Genomic DNA, 25,378 nt, shown 5'->3' with positions numbered 1-25,378 from the left:
CAAAAGAAAACCAGATCAACATTTGACAGCAAATACACATTGATAGGCTAGCAGCTATTTCAACTGTAAGAGAGCTGGAGTAAAATATTCTTTGCATAATGTTTGATCTGTAAAAAAGTGAGAGTATGGAGTAGAGTGCTCTTTGGAGTACAAGAAAACTCTGGGCAGCACTTCAAACTTACCGATCTACTACTTCAAGTTACTAAGTACTAATTAGGCTTCTTTAACAGCTCCTTGTGTTAATTTATTAAGCTATTGGTTCTTTTGCAAGTTGCTAGGTGTTTTCAGTAAAACAAAATGTCTAAACCAGAGGTAAATGTAAGGCTAAAATATCACTTAAAGTATTTTATTAATTTTGATTATATAAACTAATTGTAATTTATTTTTCAGAAACACTATATATACAGGTCAAAAATAGCCCAGCATTTAAGGGCCTTATCCTACACTTCTTAATCAAGCACACTTTTTATTGTGCTATCAACAGGAAAGTTTCCCCCTAGTAAAAATCAGAGAATTAACATGCCAAATAAGTTTAAGATTCTAATATCAATCAGCAGGGGAAAAATAAAATGTTTTACAGCTGCCACTGTCACTAATATTTTTAAAGGAGAAAGTATGTTTTTTTTTACCTTAACCGCCCTTTTGGGTGTCTCAGCCAAGATGGGAGGAAATATTCCTTTGTAGAAGCCAAGCAATCTATGAAGAAAAAAAAAATTATTTTGGTATGGGTAAACAACATATCATCACCATACTGCCAATTCTATCTTCCCTTTTGAGTAAAGCAACTAATCTTTCAGCATTGCGAAGCATACAGACAAATAACGACACTCTTTGCTAACTTGCTAAGTAACCAATGTGCTTGAAATTCTGTTATGTGCTGGTGAGATGATACAAAAAATCAGCAATGAATAAGTAAATATTCAATCCATTTTTTCTGAGTAGGCAAAAAGTTGTATTTAAAGGAAGATAAACAGTTTTGACAATAAAGAGGAAATAATTGTTCTAATTTTCTTGACATAGTAATGATAAAACTGAAGTCACAAAACACAGATTTGGAAAAAACCGTGACTTCAGCCAGTTGCATACCAAAAACCTGTATGCTCATCTTCAGACACTAGGTTAAGACATCTTTTAAAATTTAGTTTTAAGTACGTGTCCAAATAAATTACTTTTTTTTTTGGACAATTTAGTTTTAACAAAAGTTAGCTGTCAACAGAGCCATAACAGAATAACAGGATGTATGTATTTCATCTTGGAAAAAACATTTGGGGAATATCTTGCTGCTGTATTCATTCAGGTCTTTGCCCTTCTTTTGCCTGGCTCCATAAACACCTAAAGACTTTACAATGGCTGCTGACTTTTGGAGCTGGCCTGAAGCCAAATATCCACTTGTTGCAATACTTTGCTTTGCATTACCTAAATTTTATATATCTAACCTGCTACAAGCACACACGGCATTTGGAGACAGTCTGAGCTTTGCTTACAGGGCCAATGTAAATGCATAATGCTGGGTCTTGGGAATGCTTTAAATGACAAGCAGTTCTCGAAATCCCCAGGTGAGATAAAAGTAGACATAGTTCTTGTCTCCTAGGTCTCCACCTTAACCTAGATAGTGCATGGGGAGAGTTCAGAAAGGCATCTAATGCAATCAGCAAGAAGCTACCTTGCCAGCCAACAAGGGTTTATCTTACAACTTGCTTTACTCAACTTGTCCGCCTTCAGAGTTTATACACTTTTTCAGGACCGTAAGAGGATTCTGTCTACAGAAGAAATCACTTCTTAAAGCAAAGCATTGGTGTCTTTTTAAAATGTTGAGAGGTGGTGATGTTGAAAGGTGGTGATTCACCTTTCTAAAACAGCCTATTACTTGGAATATTTTTGCAGGGTGTGGAAGAGTCATTACATTAACAGATTGTCCTATAGTTATCCTGTGCATGTTAAAGGAAAACAATTAAATTCATAGTCCCCACGTAAACATAAAATACCACAAATTCTATACCATTTTTCCACCCTCTTTCTAACACTTCTCTGGAGTTCTCTTCTTAGGCTGCTCCAATACAAATAAAATAATTTAGGCTTTATAAGATGCTTCAGAGTGGGAATATCACTTATCCTTCCTCTGAAGTAAGCAAATTATGAATTTCAGTCCATGATAAAAGGAAACTTTGAGCATTTCATACAATGATGGTTTCATGACAAAACACTGAAGGTCCTTGGGTAGGAGATTTCAGGGATTCAGTTGAGCCATCAGATGTTTGAATTTCCCCAAAGTCTCATTTTCCAAACATAAATATATATACATACATACATCTATCTACATCTATCCACTTAGATATGGATATAACTATAGATATGGATACAATAATATAGATATATTGGATCCAGTCTTAGCCTTTAACGGTTTGTACACATTCAGAGTATATTCTTGCTGATTCAGCAAGCTATTGAAATGTTGAATAACTTTAAGCATCTGATTCATACAGTTTAATGTGAGTTCAAACTGAAACCAAGGTCCAAGAAGGATCAGCTACAAGAATACAGATCCCTATAAACACTTTCTTCCTTTCAGCCCAATCTAAAACACTGTAAGCGTATCTACAACAGGCATCCCATGTTACCTGTCCCTGCTTCCACCTTCTGCGTATTCCCTTTTTATATTTGAGTTTTGCCAGGAGCTTCTTGCTCAACCACATAGGCCTCTTGGCATTTTTGCCTGATTTTGGAATGTTGGGATGGACTTCTCTTGAGTGGAGGTGATCCTTGAATACTGCCCAGGTTTCCTGGACCCCTCTTCCCTCCAGAGCCTTATACCATGGGCAGATCCCTGAAGAGGCCATAGTCTGGTTTTCTGAAGTCTAGGATTGTGATCTTGCTTTTTGCCCTGCTCCCTCTTCTCAGGATCCTGAACTCCACCGTCTCACTGTCACAACAACTAAGGATCCCTTTGACTTTCACATCCTCAATAAGGCCTTCCCCATTTGTCAGTTTGTGGTCTAGCAAAGCACCTCTCCTGATTGGCTCCTCTTTCACTTGTGTCAAGATTTTATCATTAATGCTCTCCAATAACCTCCTGGATTACTTATGCCCTGCTATGTTGTCCCCCCAGAAGATATCAGGGTGGTTGAAGTCCACATGAGGATCAGAGTCTGCAAACATGAGGCTGCTTCTAAATGTCTGTAGAGGGCCTCATCTGCTTGTTCCTAGTGGTCAGGCAGCCCATAGTAGACACCCACTACAAAGTCACCAGTATTGGTCTGCTCCTTAATCCTTACTGGTAAGGTCTCATCATTTACCCTCTGGCAGAGCTCCATGCACTCCAGCTGCTCTCTCCCATAAAGGGCAACTCCCCCTCCTCGTCTTTCCAGACTATCCCCTTCCTAGAGCCTGTATCTCCCCACTGCAGCACTCCAGTCATGTGAGCAGTGCACTGCATCTCTGGGATCCCAAGATCCTACCCCTTCACACAGGTGTCTAATTCCTTGTGTTTACACCCCATGATTTGTGCTGGCAGCACGTGTGTGCAGGCACTTCAGAGAGACTTCCTTGCTTACATGAAATACTTGAGGTGATCTCACTTGAGCTCCGTTTTGTTAATTTCGTGTTCCTTGTTGTTCACATCACCCCAGGCACTTCACCCATCAGCCCTGTCCATTGCTCCCTCAGAGCTGCAGTACCTTTCTCCCTCCCTCATGGTTCCTGGTTTAAAGCTGTCTTTACCAGGTCAGCCACCCTGCGGCAAAGATACCCGTGCAAAGAAATCACTGTGCATGTCATGTCAAGCTGATCTCCTTACTGCAGCTGTAAGGTCGACACTGAAGATGGAGGAACCTCTACTGTGAACCAGGAGAATCTGCAGAGCTCAGCAACTATATTCACGGCTCTATGAATCCCTAAAATTTTAAGGGATCTGTAACTGGGTTTCACTGCTTTACTCCTCCTATCCTCTGTGGAGGCAAATCTCATCATGAAAAACAGACAGGAAGCAGTTAAGGTCTATTCCTATGGAACACATTAAGTTTAGAAATCTAAAAACACATGAAAACTTTGAAGATATACATACATATATGCAATATGTAATTCAGTAAACATGGTAAGAACTAGCTCAGTATTTAATTATGAACTGTGGTTTAGGTTTTTTTTTCCTCCTCATTTGAAATAGAAACAGAAAAAAGGTTAGTAAGCACAGCCAGTGAGATGAAAGGAATAAAGAAAGGAGGAAGTAGAAGACAATCCCATCTCATCACTGTCTATTGTCAACTGACTAATTTTTTGCATAAAGCATAGTCTTCTGTGCCTGAAGTGGAGGGCAAACAGCTGCCCCCCACTTCTCCAAATAATACTTTACAGATCGTGCCTGTTAGAGATACAATTATTTGAAATCTTTGCAGAATGAGCTACTTACTTAATTTTAAAAAACTAGCATGATAGTAGCAAAAACTTGAATGGCTTTGTCAGTCAGAAAGTACATACACACACAATGATCTTCTCTTTTCCTTGGTCAGTAACACTGAGTTAGCCTACTTGCACACAGTGTATAAAATTTTTCAAAGTCAGCTAACGAATGGTAATGACATCTCACATTTGAAAGATATTATCACCTGGATTCAGGCCTTCTTTCAGAAAACTGGCATTCAGAAAAATTGTGGAACAGCAGCAGCAATCACTGCAGCATGTGATAGAAGAGAGAGGACGTGACATCATATCCCTAGTTAGAGACACTGGAACGAACAAGTAAATCTCTAACAGAAACACAGCTACATCTTATTTTGTTTCAGCATTAAGGGTCTAAATGAACATCACCATTCAATTGTATTCTGGGCAAGAGCCCAAACTCATCTTTGCAGCAGTTGATTTTGAAACATTACAGTCAATCATATCTTCTCAATTTGTTCTTTCAGGCTTTTGCTATCCTTCTGTTTTCCATTTCTTGTTTGGAAGCCTTGAGTCATTCACTCTGGCAAGACAACCAACCTAAATCAGTTATTTTCTCCAAATTATACTGAAATTGGGATCTTGCTTAGTTTGTTGTTTTCTTCCTCTGTCTTTCACATAATTTTCCCTTTAAGGATCTAATAAAGCTGATTGAAGGCATGAACACAATATTCCCTTTCTTCTATTGCTGTCAAATCCAAGTCTTTTACCCACATTGTTTTATAATCGAAACAAAAAACCTCTTAGGTCCAATTCTGCTTTTATTACCTCTACATTATCCCAAGTATAAATAAAAGACCTGGGTTTCATGACCACGTCAGTTAAATTAAACAAATGCGTGACTTTCTGATTCTACGAAATGTTTTATTTCAAAAAAGGGAAGGAATTTTGAAGAAATGCTTGGTAAAGGGTGGGTGTTCTTCAAAAAGAGGAAGAAAATATGTCTAAATGTAATAAATTTTGCTTAGAGTTTCATTTATGTCAGGAAAAAGGTATCTTTTTGTTTCATGGTATGTAGCATGTTGTGAATTTATTACTAACAGAAAGTAAAACAATTGAAAACAGGGCAATATTACTTTAATATAGCTATTACTGTGAAGTAATCTTTATGTTGACCTAGCTGGAGATTTAGAAGATTTTAAATTCTCAGAAGTTTCAGAAAAACTAGCAAGTGCTTAGTGAAGGCAGGCACAAATTCGTACCTACTGCTGAGAAAAAGGGACTTACAATGTAGCCAGTTATTATGAGAACAGCAAGCCACTAGCCAGTCTGCACACATAGTTCACCCTCAATCACAGTGTCTACAACCATTTGCCCAGCTGAAGAGGTATGCTATAGGGAAGGCTGGGTGTCATTCAGAGGCAATAGGCAGAGAGTTTGGGCATAATTGAAAAGATATTAAAGGTTAAACACATTCACAGAAAACCAGGCTTGGACACTCTGTTGCTCTCCAGAAAGCTTTTTTTCTTGTGAAGTATGTTATATATATTATCCTACTGCAAATGTTAAACACATGTCCCTACAGGAACCTCATATAAAGCTATCAATGACACACTTAGCCAAGCTGGCTTCTGAATTTCTATTATGCAAATATATTTCTTTATCTATTCTGTGTCTACTATACAGATACCTGCCATTTTAGACATCAGCGCTAAATACTAGGTACTTATTTTCACACCATATTTCACTTTTTCCACTGAGCTTTCATTGCAACACATGGGAATTAATGAAAAACATAATTTTTTTCACAGCAAGTAAATGTAATACAGAATTATGTGTCACTAAGTGTCTGCAGTAACACTGATGTTGTACTATATGCTAAAAGACCAAGTGTCCAGCTACAAGAATACTAGAAGCAGACCAATTCATGAAGGAAATCCCTCTAAGTTAAGACAACACGGAGTATGAAAACTGACTGGTTAAAAATGAAGGGACTGTCAGTGAAAGGTATTAAGATACTTCAGAAAAACACTAAACAGTGGAGGAGCTGGCTCAGAAACAGACTGGCCAAGAAATGGATTAATAATCAGCATCAATCTACCTCACTTATTCAAAGTGACAGTCATCACCATATTTACTGCATGTGGGTCAGATTATGAAGTTATTATGATCCATCATCCATGTGACTTTGTTATTCTTACTGAGAAATGAGTCTTTCTTCCTTGAGTTTTAATCACCTTTCAATCTCTTTGTCAAAATCCTTGCTAATTTTCAGCTTTCTAGGCTGCGCTCTGAATTTATATGAGATACAGGACACACCTAAATATAAATCCCTCAAGAAAGGGAAAGATGAAACTTTCTCTTTCCTTTTGCTGCATCTATGGCAGCAAAAAGTGAGAGTGAATAAAAGGAATCTTTGTTTAAATTTCTCTCTGTTCAGGTAAGGGTCTAGTCCTTTCTTATACCACACATTTCTCACATGCTCTCTGTGTTTTGCTATACCCAAGCACCTAAAAAAAATTCTAGGAAGGTGAAGTTAAGAGCCTTGCATCATAATACACAACATAGCCCCAACAGCTCTCCAAGTGTAAAAAAAGAACATCTTGTTCTGGCTTTTTTTTCCAAGGATGATTACAAATTAATTAGTTAAGTGGTACATTGTTACCATGTACTGTCTGAGTAGTAGATTCATGTGCATTAAATTAAAGTGGGTTTTTAAAAATGCAGATATGCTGACACCTCCGCCACTTACTCTGCAAGTGCCAGGGGTCTGTGAAGCTGGGCGGAGGAAAGAATTGGGCTACCTGTGAGGATGGTGGCTGCTGGCGGGCAGAGAGGCAGGATGTCGCCAGCTGCAGCAGGCACTGCTTGCTCCCAGGGCTGCCATGGCGCCCAGCATCAGGAGCAGCAGTGCTTGCTCTGCCGGGCTCCCTGCCACCTTTGCCTGTTCCTTCTTAACGCTTTTCTTGTAGTCTTGCCCCCATCACCAATGAATGAAATACCAGTTTTGCCCATGCTTCTGAGAAGCCTGAAGCCGATCTGTTTGATGTAACTCCTGTTGAAATCAGTGCAAAAGGCAGTGCTATTATCACTGGCAGCTGGTCTAGGCTTTTAATAAATTGCCTGCATGTAATCACTAGCTGGGCTGTAGAATGAGTCTACATGTCTCATTTCTTACAACTGACAGCGTTTTCTTCTCCCAAAGACTTTCCCTCTAGCTGCCCCTTTGTTTGCAATAGGAACAAGCTACAGGCATGCCAAAACAGCTTTGCCTAGAGCTTCTGAAACAGAAAAATTCTCCACTGCATTTTGGATTGTCAGAACTGGCAGAATGCTTCATTTGTTCAGTAGAAGTTTCAGTTGTTCAAACACTAGAAGAGAATTTAAGTTGTTCCCCCCCCCCTTTTGCTAACAGTACTGCCATAACTGGTACGACAGGAAGCAGTCACTGTTTTAAAGTAGCTCCACACCTATGTCTATTGAAGCTGAAGAATGCAAGAAAATTATTCATTTTTAGTTTTGATACCAGAGGAAAAAAATAGAATTTTGTAGCTATGTGCTTAGAAATCTGTTTCTAACACTTAAAAAGAAAAGCATGGACAGAATAACTAGACGTGTTTTCTGGAAAAGACTCACAGCATTTCTCTGTGTTAAACTGATGCTATGATTCATTAAATGAAAAATCATGAGATGAGTAAAATTTCTGTGCTTGCCCTGGGAGTGTGTCCTACTCAGAGTGGTTGTGACTTCATAAAAAGACATTAAATTTTAATTCCATCAGAAAAAAAATGTGGTTCAGGAAGGAAATTTTTGATTGCAAGTTAATGTTAGCCTTCATTGGAATAACTTATACTCTTCAATATCCACATGCGTAATCCCTAGGGGGTTATATGACTACATGTATTCTTTCCCATCTGCTAGCTAAATATGAGATTCAAGAGGCTTTCAGTGTCATTATACAGATTAGTGACTCTCCCAAGAGGACTCTGGGTTCATGATACAGTGAATAACTTACAATGAGATTTAGAAGACCAACTTTCAGAGATCATTTTGTGTTTGTATGAGTTTTGCACCTGCAATTATTTGTGCTTGTAATTTAGGTAACTTAGATGTTTTTAATTTACAGATGCAATCAGTGATGTAGATACTTAAACTGAACTGAACTGCAGGCAACCATAACTGCAGGTGCAAAATTTTGTCTGCAATGATTTGAATTTATAAACACATCCATCTTCTGAAGTCTAAAGTAAAACTAGGCCAGTAGTGGTTTTATAATGTTTTTAACAAACTAAAAAACTTACATATTTTTCCCATTTCTCAAAAAAATCTCAAGGCAGCACTTAGCATTAAAAAGAATAGCGTATCATTAAAAATGTACAAACATGCACATAATAATTAATTTGATTTAATCTTTTAGCTTCTTGACCTTCCGGGTATTTTTCTTACTCCTTTTACAGTACCTCTAGCAGGAAATCATAAAAGATTCACGATTTTGTAATAGTAATACTGCTGATAGGTGCATCAGTAGAGAGCAACAGTCTTATATGCAGAGAGATCAAAGCATACAGAATTTGTAACACTAATTATGTAGTGAACAGCACCATGAATACGTACGCACACTGGCACTTGATTTTCCATCTGGCAGACAGTTGTGGTATCTAGATGTACCATGGGAGTGAAAGGTATTATTACACAGATGTGTGAGGAAACTCATATGAATGGCAACTACCTGCCTAAAGACACACAAAATACCCCTGTGTGTCACTGAAACTGGGTTCTGTCTCAAGTCTCTGTTCACTCAGATTTAATGATTATATTGAGAGGTGGGCCTGTGTGAATCTCATGAAGTTTAACAAGGTCAAGTACAAGGTCATAGAATCACAGGGGTTGGAAGGGACCTCTAGAGATCATCCAGTCCAAACCCCCGGCTAAAGCAGGTTCACCTAGAGCAGGTTGCACAGGATCACGTCCAGGTGGGTTTTGAATATCTCCAGAGTAGGAGACTCCACAACCTCCCTGGGCAGCCTGTTCCAGTGCTCTGTCACCCCCAAAGTAAAGAAGTTTTTCCTCATGTTTTCCTCATGTCTGCACAGATTGAGGCAATCCCAAGCACAAATATGGGCTGGGTAAACGTCGCATTGAGAGCAGCCCTGAGGAAAAGGACTTGGGGATGTTGGTTGACAAGAAGCTCAACATGACCTGGTGATGTAAATTTGCAGCCCAGAAAGCCATCCTGGGCTGCATCAAAAGAAGTGCGACCAGCAGGTCAAGGGAGGTGATTCTCCCCCTCTACTCCACTCTTGTAAGACCCCACCTGCAGTACTGTGTTTAGCTCTGGGACCCCCAGCACAAGAAGGACATGGACCTGTTGCAGCAAGTCCAGAAGAGGACCACAAAGATGATCAGAGGGCTGGAGCACCTCCCCTAAGACAACAAAATGAGAGAGTTTGGGTTCAGTCTGGAGAAGAGAAGGCTCCAGTGAGACCTTATAGCAGCCTTCCAGTACCTAAAAGGGGCCTACAGGAAAGGTGAAGAGGGACTTTTTACAGTGGTATGTAGTGATAGGACATGGCATAATGACTTTAAATTGAAAGTGTGTAGATTTAGATTAGATATAAGGAAGAAATTCTTCACTATGAGAGCAGCGAAGCACTGGAACAGGTTGCCCAGAGAGGTTGTGGATGCCCCCTCACTGGCTTTGAGCAACCTGGTCTAGTGGCCCATGGCAGGGTGGTTGGAACTAGAATCATAGAATGGTTTGCGTTGGAAGGGACCCTAAAGATCATCTAGTTCCAACACCCCTGCCAGCAGGTCAAGGGAGGTGATTCTCACCCTCTACTCAGCTAACGATCTTTGAGGTCCCTTCTAGCCCAAACCATTCTACGATTCTACAGAGGAAAACATTAACAGAAATTTCACTAAGAAATTTATTATAGAGAGTTTTATGAACTCGGGAGAGAGAAAATTATTCCTCAAAAAAGCAGAAATTTCTTGCAGTTACAGCTACTGTCCCTAGGTACAGAGACACACTCTGGAGTGCCATCATGCAGTGCTAGTATGATACAGCAAGGGCATGGGTGTGAAACTGAACTCCAGTGCTGTGCTCCAGCTAGCTCACCCTAGCCCAGGTCACACTGCTTAAGAAAACTCTGTCAGATGAAGATCTCCGTTATACACTGACATGGATGCTGGAGTGATGCCCAAAAGGATACCTCCTATTCTTCATGCAATACATACAAATTCCCTAAATATACCATATGGGTTAATACATCTTCCTTGTTGTTACTCCAATCTAAGAAAAAATTGAGTTGACAGTTAATACAAACAAACTTATTTTCATTTTTTTAATCACAATACTCGAAAGGTCCCTTTTCAGGCAATATGCAGATATGCTTCCAAACAGGTTCCACCTTCAATACTATGAAACCCCTACACTATGACGACATTCCTCTCGTCCTTCTCAAACAATTTTTAAGATAAAGCACTATAACGTCATGTCATTACTTTATCTGGAGAGGTGACTAACCTTCACTCTGAGTTTCTCAAAGAGAAAAAGGACAGGCAAGGTGAGTTTAAATGAGAAGTGAAGACGACTTACCAAAGATTTACCAAAGGATTACAACCAAAGTTGACTGTTAAACGGTTAGAAACAGATTTTGCAAGGCTTTACATTAGTGATATACTTTAGTATAGCTACTGATGAAAAACCTGCTACAAGATTGTGATGCAGAGGTATGTAATTACCTTTTAAGACCAGAACAACAGGCAAGACAAATGTGTGAAGGGAAGAATCACGTACAAGTTTCTGCTCTAATTATTATTATTGCTACTTATTATTTAGTAATCTACTCTTATTTTATGTAGCCATGCACCCCACCTGCCAACATTCTCTTCATCTGCATGGACATCTGTAAAGGAACATGCAGATTTTTTTAAACAAAGTAATGGAGTCTGTGTCTCAGTGATGTGGCAGTTTCTACTGGATTATTTATTTTTTAAAAAATCTGGCAATGTGTTCTTTGAGCAGTAAACCTGCCTCAGCAGGTTTAACCTGAACATGTCTTTTGAAATGTTTTCTTTTTCTCAATATACTCTTCTGATCCAGCACCCTTCTCAGCTTGAATTCTTCTGCAGAAAAGAAATTCTGCCACTTCGGCATTGAATAAACAAACAAATGAACCCTCTCTCCCATGTTTCTTTTAAAAGCATGCAGAGTATTTTACTTTACAAATGAACAAAGTGTTTCATGCAGCAATTCAAGTAAATGCAACACAAGCTATTTTACGGGAGACAGCATGATTTTTTTGTGTCCAACCTTTCTGCATTTTGTGACTTAAAATAATAATATCTTCATAACCATCAATATGTCAAAAAGAAAGTAAATTTGGGTCAAATTTGCTTTTCTTCTAGATCTCTAATTTTCTCTGAATTTGCAAAAGAGAATTTTTTTTCTTGCATAGCTCACAAACATGCCATGAGGCTTGCTCGGTAACCAGCTCTAGCTGGATTTAGAACTCAGCCAGATTAGCTGGAGATTATCATTGCACCTCTGCGACAGTATGATTTACCATAATCTCACACTCTGTAAGTGTAACTGCAATTTGCAACGACACTACTTCTTTGTTCACCACCATCAGAGAGCATTACAAAGTCAATATAAACATTTCCCTAGGCATGACTAAATGATTACCTGGTATTCTATAGAGTTGATTTAGAGTGTGAAAACCTCCTCTATGGACAGGACAACCAGCAAGGACATAAGAACACATTTATATTGTTTTAAGTGGCTTAACAAGCAGTCATAACTGCAGTTTCCTTGCAAACCTGTGCCTAGCAAACTGCTGTGGAAGAGAAGAAAGTCTGTGCTACAAGCAGATTTGGAAGGCAAGGGTGGGCACAGAGCTCCAAGTGCAATGGTTTCTGCTGTAGTTATAGCTGGTCTTGAAGGAACAGGTGGTAAAGTCATTCAGAGCACTGGGCATCTGCAGGCAACGCTCCGAGAAAAGGCACTCGACACTGTCAGCCTTGATACACAACACAGTAGGTTCTTCTATGGGTTCTGTTTTGCTGTAAGTTAAAAATGCTGAAAAGCCCACAAGTGTCAGTGAGCTTTTAATAAAACGTGTGTCTGCAGTTCAAGAAAGAACTACACAATTTATGATTTTGTGCTGAAACTATGCAAAACTGGCAACACAGTAAAAAAAAAAGAGAAACTCAGTAGTGTTGTCAACAGCCTTGAATTCTCCTTTTGGGTTACAAAATTTCAGACAAGGATATCACCTGAGGCCAGCTGAAAATTATCTAAACAGCTGCATAACCAAAAAATAAGAGAAATCTTAAATTCTTGAGCAGTAGTATTTTTGAAAGCAGTATAACTTAACTCTCTTTCTGCCATGATGCGCTGGTGAGTATAAGATGAGTTTTTCTTCCGGGGAAGAACACAGTTTTTAGTAAACAAATTTTTACACTTTCTTGTGTATAACAGAGCTGTGGACTCTTTTTCACTGATTCAACTCCTACTGAAGTCAAAGTTGTCCTCTTTATTTTAATACAGTTTACACCACATCTTTTGCAAAGAAGTTTTAATAGAGTTTGGAGAACATAATTACCTCTTTTCTTTCAAACACTACATGTGCCTTAGCTTTATCTCTAAGCATTCAAGACCTTTTTGTACCTGTGATTCTTTCTTCACTTTTTATCTATGAAGCCTATAATCCCAGTTCTAAGTAAAGAGACATGGTATCATTAGTTTTCCAGAGACAAAACAGAGCAGACTACTGCTACATCCAAGCTTTAAGCAAAAACAGTGAATCAAACTTATGAATACTGACATATGTCTATTGCCCTATACAGATGTATACCACTAACAAACACAATTAGGCTTCCGTGAATGACATTGTACATTTTGAGGCAGGATTTGTAACAGAAATTATTTTTTGGTTTAGGGAAACTGAAAAAAATGGCTAAATGTACATTCTGATAATGAATACCTAAAACTTACACCTGAGGATATAAAAAATCATAAATGCTCAATAGCGAGTAGAAAGAGGAATGTAATGCTTTCCATCGTTGCTGGGGTCTGCCCTACACATGGACCCCTCAGAAACCACAAAGTATAAAGCAGCGCCTCATAATGCCATGAATACTTGTATTTTGTAGGAAAAGTACGTTTACCACGAATACAGATGTAGAATGTAGCAGTGCATGAAGCCCTGGTACCGCAGCTCGAGCCTGCTACCACTTGAGCTAAAGCAGAACTACATTAGCTGGCACTAACAGCAGCTCACTTATCCTGTCTGCGGGCAAGCTATCATAAGGCCGCAGCACAGCACACACACAGCCAGAACCACTTTTCAAGCAAAATGAGTAGAGAAAGGGGGTAAGGAGAAAAATACAACCTTGTATCAAGTTTAGTGAATATACCTGTCTAATTAATTAATTTTTCAAAATTATTTAAGCCTCTGGGAATGCAGCCTTCCTATGAGGTGTTATACTCAAATGGCACTATATCACAACAAGTCAAGCATACAGAATCATCTTAGAGATGACAAATAATGAAGTATTACTTGAGATTTTCAGTTTATTCACTCTGTACTTGTTTGTGATGATGTGGTAAAAAAAATGCTTTGGATTTCAGTTTTAACCATTTTACTGGACATCTGGTGTTTGCTGCTTAAAGTTTCACTATTACCAGGGTCACTGTAATTCTATAGCACATCTGGGCCAAATTCCCTGGCAGATTTTAGTGAATTCTGTGGCAGTGGAAACATCTGTAGCTGTGCACAGTTCCACACACACAGAATTGTAAGGAGCTGAAGAATGTTCTTGGATCTTTTGCATTTCAGTGTCCAGGAAATTATGCACTCTTAATGGATGATCTTTTAGTGATTTTTTTTTTAAATCTTCTGTGGGATATGCCCAAATTGAGTTAAAACCACACAGATTCTAATCACTAACATTTTATTTTCATCAGTTATTAAAGAAAACACTGGTGCCTCAGTCTTCATGTTTTCAGAAGTACACACAGCCTTTGGAAACATTTTTTTGGAAGTGGGTGGACTGATGCAATGTGAAACTGGCCTACTGTCACAGAAAATTTTGAGAATTGCAAACAAATCCTAGGCTATAAGAGTTGAAGAGAATAAGAAGAGAAATTTAGCAAAAGTCTTGCAACTAAGGACCAAGCACTGTGATAATTAATTCTTATCTTCTAAGGTAAAAATAAAGATCAAAAAAGTGGAGCACTATCACACATCTGCCGTCTGTGTGTAATCAACTGTAGTGTTAAAATCCTTTTAATGACCTTATAGTATAATCTAAGTTTCAGTTATTTGTTTTAAAATGATAGAATACAACTATTACTTGTTACAAAGAAAGGCCTGTGAAAACGAATGATCTGGAAGAAATAGCCACTTACTCCCCAGATCCTGAAGTATTTATGTCAACTGGTTAGGATTAAATCAATATATTACAATTACCTGGACTTGATCCAAAACTTTGCTTTGCAAAGCAAAAAAAAAAAAAAAAAAAATCCTAGCACCAGGTTTCTTTCCAATAGTGTAACACATCACTGACTAAGCCACCAGAGGAATAAACTAAATTTGTTCTGTTATTTGCTGAGTCACTAAGCAGTTCTTCTTGTATGTGCTTGGATTGGCAAAGTGAATCATTGGACAGAGTAAAACTTCATCTATACCTCAGCCTAAATCCTAACCCTAATTAAATGTTAAATTCTTAAGAATTATAGTAAAGATACTGAAGGAGGCTTATGCTGGGGTTACAATGAATTAGGCTACAGTGTTTTTTCAGCCTCAGAAGAGGCTTTGAAAGTAATTTTACAGAAGAAAATGCAGTAATCCAAGAGGATCATTTGGAGGTACAGCAAGGATGAGCAATAATAAGCAACAATAAGCAAGACAAGTGAAAAACTGGACAACCTCTATATACGGATAGCACAGCTTGGAGAGGAGAGCATAAGGATGCCTACCATAGGAGGGAGGATCTGTGATAGGAAATAGGTCAGAGAGATTTAAAACACATTTAATAAGTGCACAAGTAGCTGCATTTACTAATTGCTTGTTATAGTGGTAAGGATTCTTCAGCGATATACCTGGTTTAAGGAATGCCTACACCTTCCTAACAAAGCTTTCACCAGATGCTCATACCATCGCCATACCACGGTCTTCCATACTCATTTGTGCTAATACAATTATCAGTAGAACTGCACTGTACAGCAGATCACTGAAGAGTGGAGAAAGGAATTGAAAAGAGGAAATGCTAGGAACAGTAAAAATCTTTCTGGAATGGAAATCTTCTGAAAGAAAGAAATGTATACGGAGATGACAGGAAGAGAGCAAAAGAAGCTAAAATGTTAAACCTGTCACGGACGTGTAACCAGAGCATTTATGGTTGAAATTCTGCTCAGGCTGACTGAAAGGATGCTCAATAGGGATAAAAAGAACTTTCACTTTGCTGTATTTGTTCTCATAGAGATTAAAGACAACATTGGTCTCGAAGGCAGAGAATCTGAGCAGCAAGCTAGGTGGAATGCAGAGAATGGACAGAAAGAGCCAGCGACAATGCCTGGAACAGGAAATTTATTATATTCCCTTCCAGACTGAGGCAGAAATTCCTTCCTTACCCCCAAACTGTAAACAGGTAAGACTCTGAGCCTACAAAAATAAAGCACCCCCCCAAATAGATTTCCTTTTTACCTCGAAGGTCTAATCCATGCTATCACATCTTCATCTGTATCCAATCATGCTTAAAAGGAAGGAAAAAATCCCTCTCTATCATGCATCTAGTCAATTGTGCATTAAGAAAAAATAATCCCTCTTGATCCCTGACAGTGACTTGCTGAAGCTCTGAAGCATGACGTAAGTACGGTCATTACTATAATGCAAACCTCCAAGTGTTACGGTAAGTTTAGGGCAGTGCAAGGTTTCCTGTTCTCAAAGCTTAATACAAGACAGGGGATGAGTTATGAGACTAGACTACAAACTCAGAAGGGACCCTCTAGGATACATCACTTTATTGATACAAGTTTTCATCTACAAACTACATTAAACAAGTTTTGGAAAGACTTAAGTAATGGCCCTCCAGCAAAAGCCTTCCAGATGATTGCTCCAGTATTTTTCGACATTCAGAGAAAGCTGTGCTGGAAGGCCCCATTTGCTTAATATCAGATTCCTGGTGCTGGTTGGGGTGAGCAAGGCTGAAAACCCCTGAACTCATAGGTGCCAGAAAACTTTTTCCATAGGTGAAAAATATGTCTTTACCTAGCAATCAAGTAACTTTTCAACATTCTCTTTCACAATCAGAAAAACTTAGCCCCTTGAATTTTATGACACAAAGGTGATTTTCCTCCCAAGACAGTTTTGTGGCACTCTCAAACTTCTTCAGTATCTCTGTATTTTCTTTGAAGCGTTGACTTAATTCAGTATTTTGTCAGTTATGTTACCAAAGTTACATACAGAGGCAAAATTCTGTACTTCCTTAACAATCCTTTGTTGCACATAGAAATTTTCTTTTTGTATGCTTCTGGATTGCGTGATCCTTTTTGCTATGGCATAGTCCCATGAGCTGATGTTGTAGTTATCTTTAACTTAACCAATTCTTTTGGTGTTACTGCTTTCCAAGACATTGTTTTCTGCCTTGTTGATATAGCAAGTATAATCCGAATTTTGATTCCCCCTTGAATTACTTTGTACTTGGCCATATGAAAATGCCTTTATTTGCATGATGACCATGAAATTGTGTGTAATTGTAATAATAATCTGTTCTCATTTACTATCCCATCAGTTTTATGTCTATTGAAATATTTACCAGCTTCATTAAATATTCACTGGGAATGAAACACAATACTGATTTTTAAATGCTTATTTTAATTTCTAATTTCTTTATGTGACTTTTTTTTTTTATTTAACTGAAACTCTCCCTGCTCTTATTGTTTCCTACTTGATTCAAAAATAGTAAGGGCTGGGCTGAATTATACATTTGATTTTAGAGATAATGATGGATTTGAAGCATTCCCAAACCAAGCTTGAGAAAAAGAGACTTTAACTGATAATATTTCAGCATACATCTTTAAAGTGTGTGAAAGTATTAGTTTCACATCAGGGAAATTCTGAATTCTGTCATCTGCCTGGCAGACAGAAAATTCACCCTGCCGAGATAACTGGGCGCTGTGATACCACAAATCCACTTTAGCCCATTTGAAGCTCCATTCTGTATATTGATTCGCTGAGTGGGACAGGCCTTTTCAAGAAATTATTTATATTATCAGTATTGAATGTTATAGCACTGAAAGCATGGAAGGGAAGTCTTTTTATCTGATTTATGTTATCTAGGTAAACTATTTTCTAGGTGTTGTAAATGAGTAATGCCAACAATGGTGGAAAAACGTTTCTACTCTTAAACAGCACTTATCAGTTATTTATTACACATCTGGACAGACTATATCATAAGTATTTTCTTTGCATCCTATAGTAACATGTACTACTTTTCCTCCTTTGCATGAGCAAAGGACTTTCTAGTCATGATTATAGAAAATGCCTTATGAAAATATTGACTATCTAGAATGGACAGGAGTTAGAGCTAACAGCATGTGGCCAGCTAGTTTTCAACCAAGTAATCACAAAGGCACTGAAAATGGCTTGTTGAATTAAAGCTGAAGTTGTAAACTACAGTCTTACTGACAATAGCCTTATCAATTCTCTGTCAACTTTTTAATAAATCCCTCCACCTACTTCATGTTGGTTTTCTGCATTGTGCATTCTACTTTGTGCTATAATCACAGTCACAGTGAGACATCTTGGTCTCCAGGGAGTATCTCCAAACCGTGGGCACTGCCCTCACCAGCCTTCCAGCTGCCCTTGCCTTTTGTGTTCTCTGCTCTGTCTTCCCAGGTGGCAGTTGCAGCAACTGGGATTTACCACATTTGCCTCCAATAGCTCTGGCTATTCTTGGTTTCACCCACATTTGGCATAAACTAGCACTGCTGTCAAAGAGGAAATGATCCCACCTCCCTCATCTTCCATCCCAGTTGCTTTGTCCTGCCTCCATACGATCTCTTCCTTTCTGGTGGCAAAAGGTCTGTGTGTCTATGTGATGAGCCAGCTAGAGGGAACCCTTCTGGGTTATCGACACATTTCTTTTTTAATGGCCAGGTTAACATTAACGCGATCATTTTTCCAACATCCGTGACTCCTGATCAGGTGCAGATGTGCATGTGCTGGCACAAAGAAGAGTGTGGCACAAGAGCAGGAACATACAGCTCTGGCGCACAGCATACACCATTGCTTCTTCTGGTGGCAGTGCTGGTTTAAAATGTCCATAAAACTATGGCTTTGGTTAGACAGAAATCAGGATGTAGCCTATTATGTTTTCCTCTTTAACTTGATTTTTGATGTATGGTTCACATCTTGCTGTATGTTATACTCATCCAGCTGTGCTATAATAATGGCACTTTTACCCTCTCATCAGGCAGTAATTTTGAATTAAAAAGCCTCTTCTAGGGATGCCTTCTAAAGTACAACACATACCACCTCATGAATGTGGTAACTGATATGTCGACATTCCAGAGCACTAAATAGGTGAGGATGTTGGCTTTCAGGAACAATCTCTTGCCAGATAATACTTCATTATCTGACAGACCATCTGGTTTCCAGCCCATCAGTGCTACATTAATACCGTCATCTCTCTACACATGATTATTGCCCAACATTTCTATTACTTTGTAAATAACAGAATGCAAAAAAAAAAAAAAAAAAAGTCTTCCAGAGACTGAGAAAGACAAATCACCACTTGCTTATGTACTTGTCATTGTCATTTTTGGATGACGGCCAAACAGTGGATTTTTCTCCATGTGACTTGTGAATTTAGAGTACAGCATACCCCATTGTTATCAGGAGAAAGATCACCAACTTTTAATTGCACAATATATATAAACACAGCTGGCCTAGTGACTCATTTAGTAATGCAATATATTACCCCCTAAAACTCTGTTTCAGGTGTGACCTCAGGACTCTTTCTATTCTAGTTGTTGAAGTCTGTAAGATTTACAGTGATTTACTCCTAGACTACTGGGAATATTTAAAAGAATCTTTTTTTTTCTGGAATTTCAGAGGGAATGTTTGGACTGTAAACGAGAAGCTGTATATATTGGACATCCTTTTGGTGTCTGTTCAGAGCACCCTGTTCTAAGAATGACTTATCAGAAGAACGTGCAGTTCATAATTAAGTAAGCAATAATAGTCCACCAGTGGGAGGAATGTCACTGTGGGAATGTAATGACATTACAGCATGAGACCATGCAGAACAATATTAGCTGCATTTTAAAAAGAAAGATATGTATTAAAATATTAATAAAGATAGTGTTTTACTATAATTAGTAAGGGAACAAAATTTTTATAAATATTGTATTGGCTTCTAGATGAAACACTTCTACTGTGAGCCAGGAAGCTGGTGAATACTCTGACCTCATTTGTTACCAGCTCTGAGTATTTGCCTTTTGTGTCTAAGTCCCCTTTCCACAGGAATCAGCAATGAGCGTGCTTACTCCTGTAAGCACACTCTCTCTGCGTCTCTCTGTTTTTTTCAATAGTCTTCACTTAAAATTCCAGTTACCCCTCAGTAACTCATGTAGTCATCCCTGGCAATACATGGTCTAAGTTAACTATCTGGTTCAAAATCTAGATGCCTAAGGAAATCCTACAGCTAAATAAATAAAACTCAGAACAAAATATTTTTGAAAAAAGATTGTGGTTAGCTTCCAGTGAAAAATGCATAAATAATCAATTAAAGAAATGTTCAACATTTCTTATACTCTTTTTTTCCCATTAATTGAATGCTTTTCCAGTGAGTACTCTAATGATCATGCTCTTATCAGGCATGTCTGAAGTCTTTTTTCCAGTAATGAAACACAAATATAAATATAAGCAAATTACGGTAAAAGAAAGACCAAACTGTTCCAAAAAGTAGTTACAACTAGATTGGATCCATCATAAATGTCTGTTTTAAATTTAATTGTTCTCCATAAGTCAGGTCAAACATGAAAAAACAGGAAATAGAAATTAACTAGAATAACTTTCTTTTATTCCAATTTACTGTTCGGTGCCTACAAGACTCCAAAACAGATGCCTCTGAGCCTAACTTCAGTGAAGTCTGAGGTACTGGCTGTTTCTCTATTTCAGAACAATAAAATATTAGGTCAATAGTTTTGTAGATAAATATCATGTACCTCAGCAAAGGTGCAGCAGCAGATGCAGCCCTGATGAAATCAAGTCGTGTGGCAGTGGAATGTGCTGTTATGCTGCCAGAATACCCAGCACAGCCCCAAGGGATGTTCATGGGAGAACCAAAGCCCCGTAAGTATCCTTCTAGAACCATGCCAGGCCACATTCATGTGCTAGCAAATTAAGCAGAGATGCTGCTGCCCTGCCTCAGCAACGTCTATAAAAACTTGGCAAGAGGCACTACTCCTCACTTCTGAAGTCAGTGCTATCCCTGCAGTGCGGATCTGCTTTTACAGCATGTTTTCTTTCCCAGCAAAACCAGAAATTCCTCTTCAGGGGCTGTGAATGCTCCTCGCAATGCCACAGTCCCCGCCGCCAGCTCCTGTCCCACAACGGCAGTTTCCAGGACTCTCCCCTCTCAAGTCCTGCTACTCTGGGACACCCCCCTCAGCACTTAGATACTTGACGTGCTGTGCTACAAACTTCATATGCTTCATTATTCAGTTACAGGGGACCTGAATTAAAAGTTGAAACTTTTGATAGGAGAATATATCATAACATGCCATAGCCTCTCGAAGCAGAAGGCCTGGGGCAAGACATCCTGCCTGCTTTCTGATCAAAACCCTTACTCTATGCAGCATTGGGTAGATGTGCTTAGCTACATGTTTGAGCTTTTATAGTGACCAGCCTCCCAGGGGAGGCTGGTGACAGGGAGGACTAAATGTCTAGTTGAGGATGCTGTAACTGCTGAAGGTGTAGTGACCCCAGGCACCTGATGTGTTGCTATGTTGGGTGAGAAACTGGCTGATGAATTACATCATTACTGATTACAGTCTCAAGCTAACAAGCTATTTCACACAACCAGAGGAGAAGCAGGCTTCATGAGCAGAGATGGTGCTGTAAAGAATAAGCTTCCCAGCATGGGGTACTGCAAGACTCAGATTCACTCTGCAGAGCAACCACTTGACTGCAACTACAGAAGCTTTAATATCCCACCTCTTATTGCTGTGTAAGCGGCCTAGTGGGGAGCACTTTCCTTCATTTATGATTCATGGTTCACAGTCACTCCTCAAAAACAGACAGCCAAGAAGATAAATACTTATTATTTTGCAGTGGAAATGGAAGGAAGAATTGGTTATCTCTCTTAACTAGAAAGTCAGGTTCAATTCCCCTTTTCCACATCTGCAAGGGACTTTTAAAACTAAACTCATTGTCATAAAGAGTTTAGAGAAAAGAATTAGAAGACCTGACTCTATCCAGATGCACTATCACTGTGTCACAGGCCATTGTGCTCTCTGGACTTACACATTTTGAACTACACAGTTGCAACAGAAACGTAGAATGAGTATTCCCATCTCTAGTCTCCCTCTTCTATGGCTACCAAAAAAAGGCTGTAAAATGGCAGTTAGACCATGCTCCAGCAAGTGGGAGCTGTGGATACAGAAGGAGTAGGAATCTCCAGTTCCTGGGCAAGCCCTTTAAACCACTGTATAAAAGGAAATATATTTCAGAGGCTATTATTTTTCAAAATCAAGGTAGCTGACACAACTGTGTTTTATGAGGAGCCCAATCATATGGGTGGGTTTTAGGCACGGTCTGGAAATGCCTAGAAGTGGATTGAGCCTACCAGGTGTCTCCACCTGGCAACTGCGTAAGCTTTCTTATAATAAGAGTTTTAGACTTAGGTGATCTTTTTCTGGACATTGCATCTTTAATTTGTCTCATTAGTATCAAATCCAAACTTTCTGGTATGGTCCAGAAAGAGCAGTTTAACTTGGGTTAATTCCAATTTTCTAAATTTAAAGAAGAATAATCAGTTTGAAAAAAAAGTAGCTTATAGTTTGATAATGGAATGATGCATCAGTTTTCATGACACTATAACTAATGGTACAGATTTTCTGTTTGAAGTAAACTGTATCTGTGCAGGACTGGTTTTATAAGTAGCTTTATTCATAAGCAATTCATACCGTAGCTTTACAGTTGCTGTTCTTGCAGTTTCCAAATCCTGGGGCCTTGTCTACACTCCAGGTTGCAACCATTACCCTTTGTCCTGGGGTCTGTCCTGATAGGACTTTCTAGAGGTATGTGTGCATGCACAGTGGAGCTCTGACCACATCTTTCTTCCTGTACCGGTTTGGACGTATTTCTCCCGTACTGGTTTGGCCTATTTTATCATTTAAGGGTCCTCTGTGCAGGATGATCTTTGGTAGGCTGCTAAGCAAGCTTTGTAGTTGGCTCTCAGGACAAATCAGATTTTGTCCCATGTTTAAGGATTATTTCAAAGTTCTGCTAAACATAAATAGGTGCTTAATTTAGTTTCTTTTCTGCTGTAATTACTGTCAGGCGCACATATGAAGTCCGTAGCAAACCCTGTGGGCTAACAGAATTCTTAGTTCAGCTGTTTTTCAGTGATAGGCAAGCAGTGTCATTTAGATATTCCTGTTATAGTTACACATATATTTATATAAGTGCTTTATAATTAACTTCTTCCTGTGAGAGAATTTCTATTCACAGGTGTTTATAAAGTGGTCTCAGATGAATCACAGAAGCAGAAGCTTTGGTCATGCATCAGTTAAGGTAGGAAATGTAGACCTCTAAGGCTAGCTGAAATGCTATCAGGCATCCCCACAGTTCACCACTGCTATCTACAACGTTTTCTATGATGATGAAAACTCTAAATAAGATTAAGAACAAGACCCTTCACAAATGAAACAAATTGTAAATAAAAAGAAAATTAAGAAAAATAGTATAATAAATGATGACTAGCTCATATATTTCAGGTACCGTCTACATAATTTTATCTGAATTCAAATTTTATACAATTCTCATGTAGACTTGTAGAAATGCCTGCTAGACATCTGTTGGCACAATACATGCATATTACTTACATGACAGAATTATAGGTGTTTAAACTCTGCTTTCCATGCTGGATATCTTAAAACCTGTGGCAATTGTAAAATTAAGAAGTGTGTAATTTAATATGTTTTCTTAAACATGCGTTTAGGTACCATGCCAGAAAAGACTGAGAAAGGTAGCACAGAAGAACTTCGTAAATAATCTGTAATTTTGCAGGTTACTAATGAATGTGGAAAGAGTGTACTGTTTATATAGAGCCTACGTCACTGTAAACAACAATGATCACACAGCAGGACAGAAGGAAATTTATGTGCTGTGGTCTGGAAGGCAATATGGGCTTCATGTTGAATGAAATGTCTTACCTGGCACAGAAGGAATCAAGGAAGGCCCTAAGGACTAGATAAGCAGCAGCAGCTTATACTAAGCAAAGATTCTGGATTTCTTTTCTGGAAAGAGAGAGTTTTACAGCATTTGTATACTCTAAGCAATAAGAACCAGGATCTGCACACTTTGAGTAGCTTACATTCGAATTTGCTCTTTTCCTGTGCTGAAACACAAATATTACTGCTTACATAAACCAAAAAGAATACAGTCCAGTTTTTAGACTATTGCACATTGTACCCTTTCTCACCTACTTCTGGATAATTTTTCATTCTTCCCCTCCTGTCTCTGTGTCATCTTCTGGTACGGAACTCTTTCCTTCTACTTTTTGCTTTGGTAACCACTGCAGTTCCACAGACCCTTTCTATGACAAATATCTGCTAAGAATGCATTTCATACAAGAGGTCTCTCAGCATTAACACACCAAACTATACAAGTTTCAGTATATTTCTCCTGGCTGACCTTTCTTTTCTTATTTTTGTACAACATGTATACTCACTTTCCTTTTTATATCTGATTTAGGTCATCCCACTGGTAGCAGAAAGAAGAGCACTGACATTTAAAAAAACAATGGCGAGGAGTAAATATATAATATTACCACTAGCTTGAGCATGAAAATGAGGGTTGTATAGCAATTACAGGTTGAACTTGAGAGGATTAATTATCATTAAAAAGTAAGCACATACATTTAAGCAGCACATATTACTGTCTATACTATGGTAAGATCATAGTCTATCTCCCAGATCATCTTAGGAGCCTCTAGTCAGCTTAAACTGTTGTGCATATAAGGCTAGTTACAAACAAAGGCTAACATTTCTATGGTTTATCCCTTAAAATAGTGCCTTATTTTTCATGCGTACTAGGTTTTCTAATATCCTGGAATATAAAAAGGAAATTCAGTATCATGGTGTCACCAGAAAGGATTATAAATTCTTTGGCCACTACCTGAACTTCCCAAAAAAATTGCAAACAGCATGAAACAACATTCAGGCTTTGGCCATGCACATATTCTAACGTCCCTGATAATTTAAAAATTTTTTTCATTCAAAATAACTTCCAGAATAATGCCAACTAGTAAATAAAGCATAAAATCAGAGCACAGACTTCAAAATCTGGTGTAGGAATTACTGGGATGATGAAAAAAAAACAGCTGTAAGAAACAGTGTATGAATTTTTGAATCCCATTTCTGATTATTTCATGACTGACCTGTTAGATTCTGTGATCAACTCTCTGTATGCCTCTATGTTTAATCAAAACATTTGTGCAGAACATAAACATTTAGATATAAAGTAAGAGTTATATTAAATTTACTATTTAGGTGTAAACTTGCATATAGTGAGAAACAGGGAACTGTATTTTAATGGCAGCCCTGGCTTCTGATCTTAAAAGAGACAGAAAATTAAAGGCCTGATATGAAGGCTTTAGCGAACAGAATACTTTCCATTGACTTCAGAAAGATGTGACTCAGGCCCTTAAAGCAGCAACTTGTTTAGTACTGACTGCTAAATTTATAGCACTTCTTTATTTTCTCTAA

The 25,378-nt window shown here is 38.4% G+C and overlaps 1 protein-coding gene across 1 annotated transcript in view; it reads right to left on the bottom strand.

Annotated features, from left to right (window-relative positions):
* The window catches only part of SLC25A21 (solute carrier family 25 member 21), a 260,342-nt gene that overhangs the window by 27,706 nt on the left and 207,258 nt on the right, over nt 1–25,378 (bottom strand). The window contains exon 4 of the mRNA XM_086462414.1: nt 630–696. Coding sequence (XP_086318540.1) covers nt 630–696 — 67 coding nt within the window. The remainder of the gene's footprint in view (nt 1–629; nt 697–25,378) is intronic.

This window comes from Leptosomus discolor, chromosome 3 (assembly GCF_034619465.1).
Source record: "Leptosomus discolor isolate bLepDis1 chromosome 3, bLepDis1.hap2, whole genome shotgun sequence".
Classification (NCBI taxonomy): Eukaryota; Metazoa; Chordata; class Aves; order Leptosomiformes; family Leptosomidae; genus Leptosomus; species Leptosomus discolor.
The sequence above is the reverse complement of the archived record's forward strand: the minus strand, read 5'-3'. Positions and strand labels throughout refer to the sequence as shown.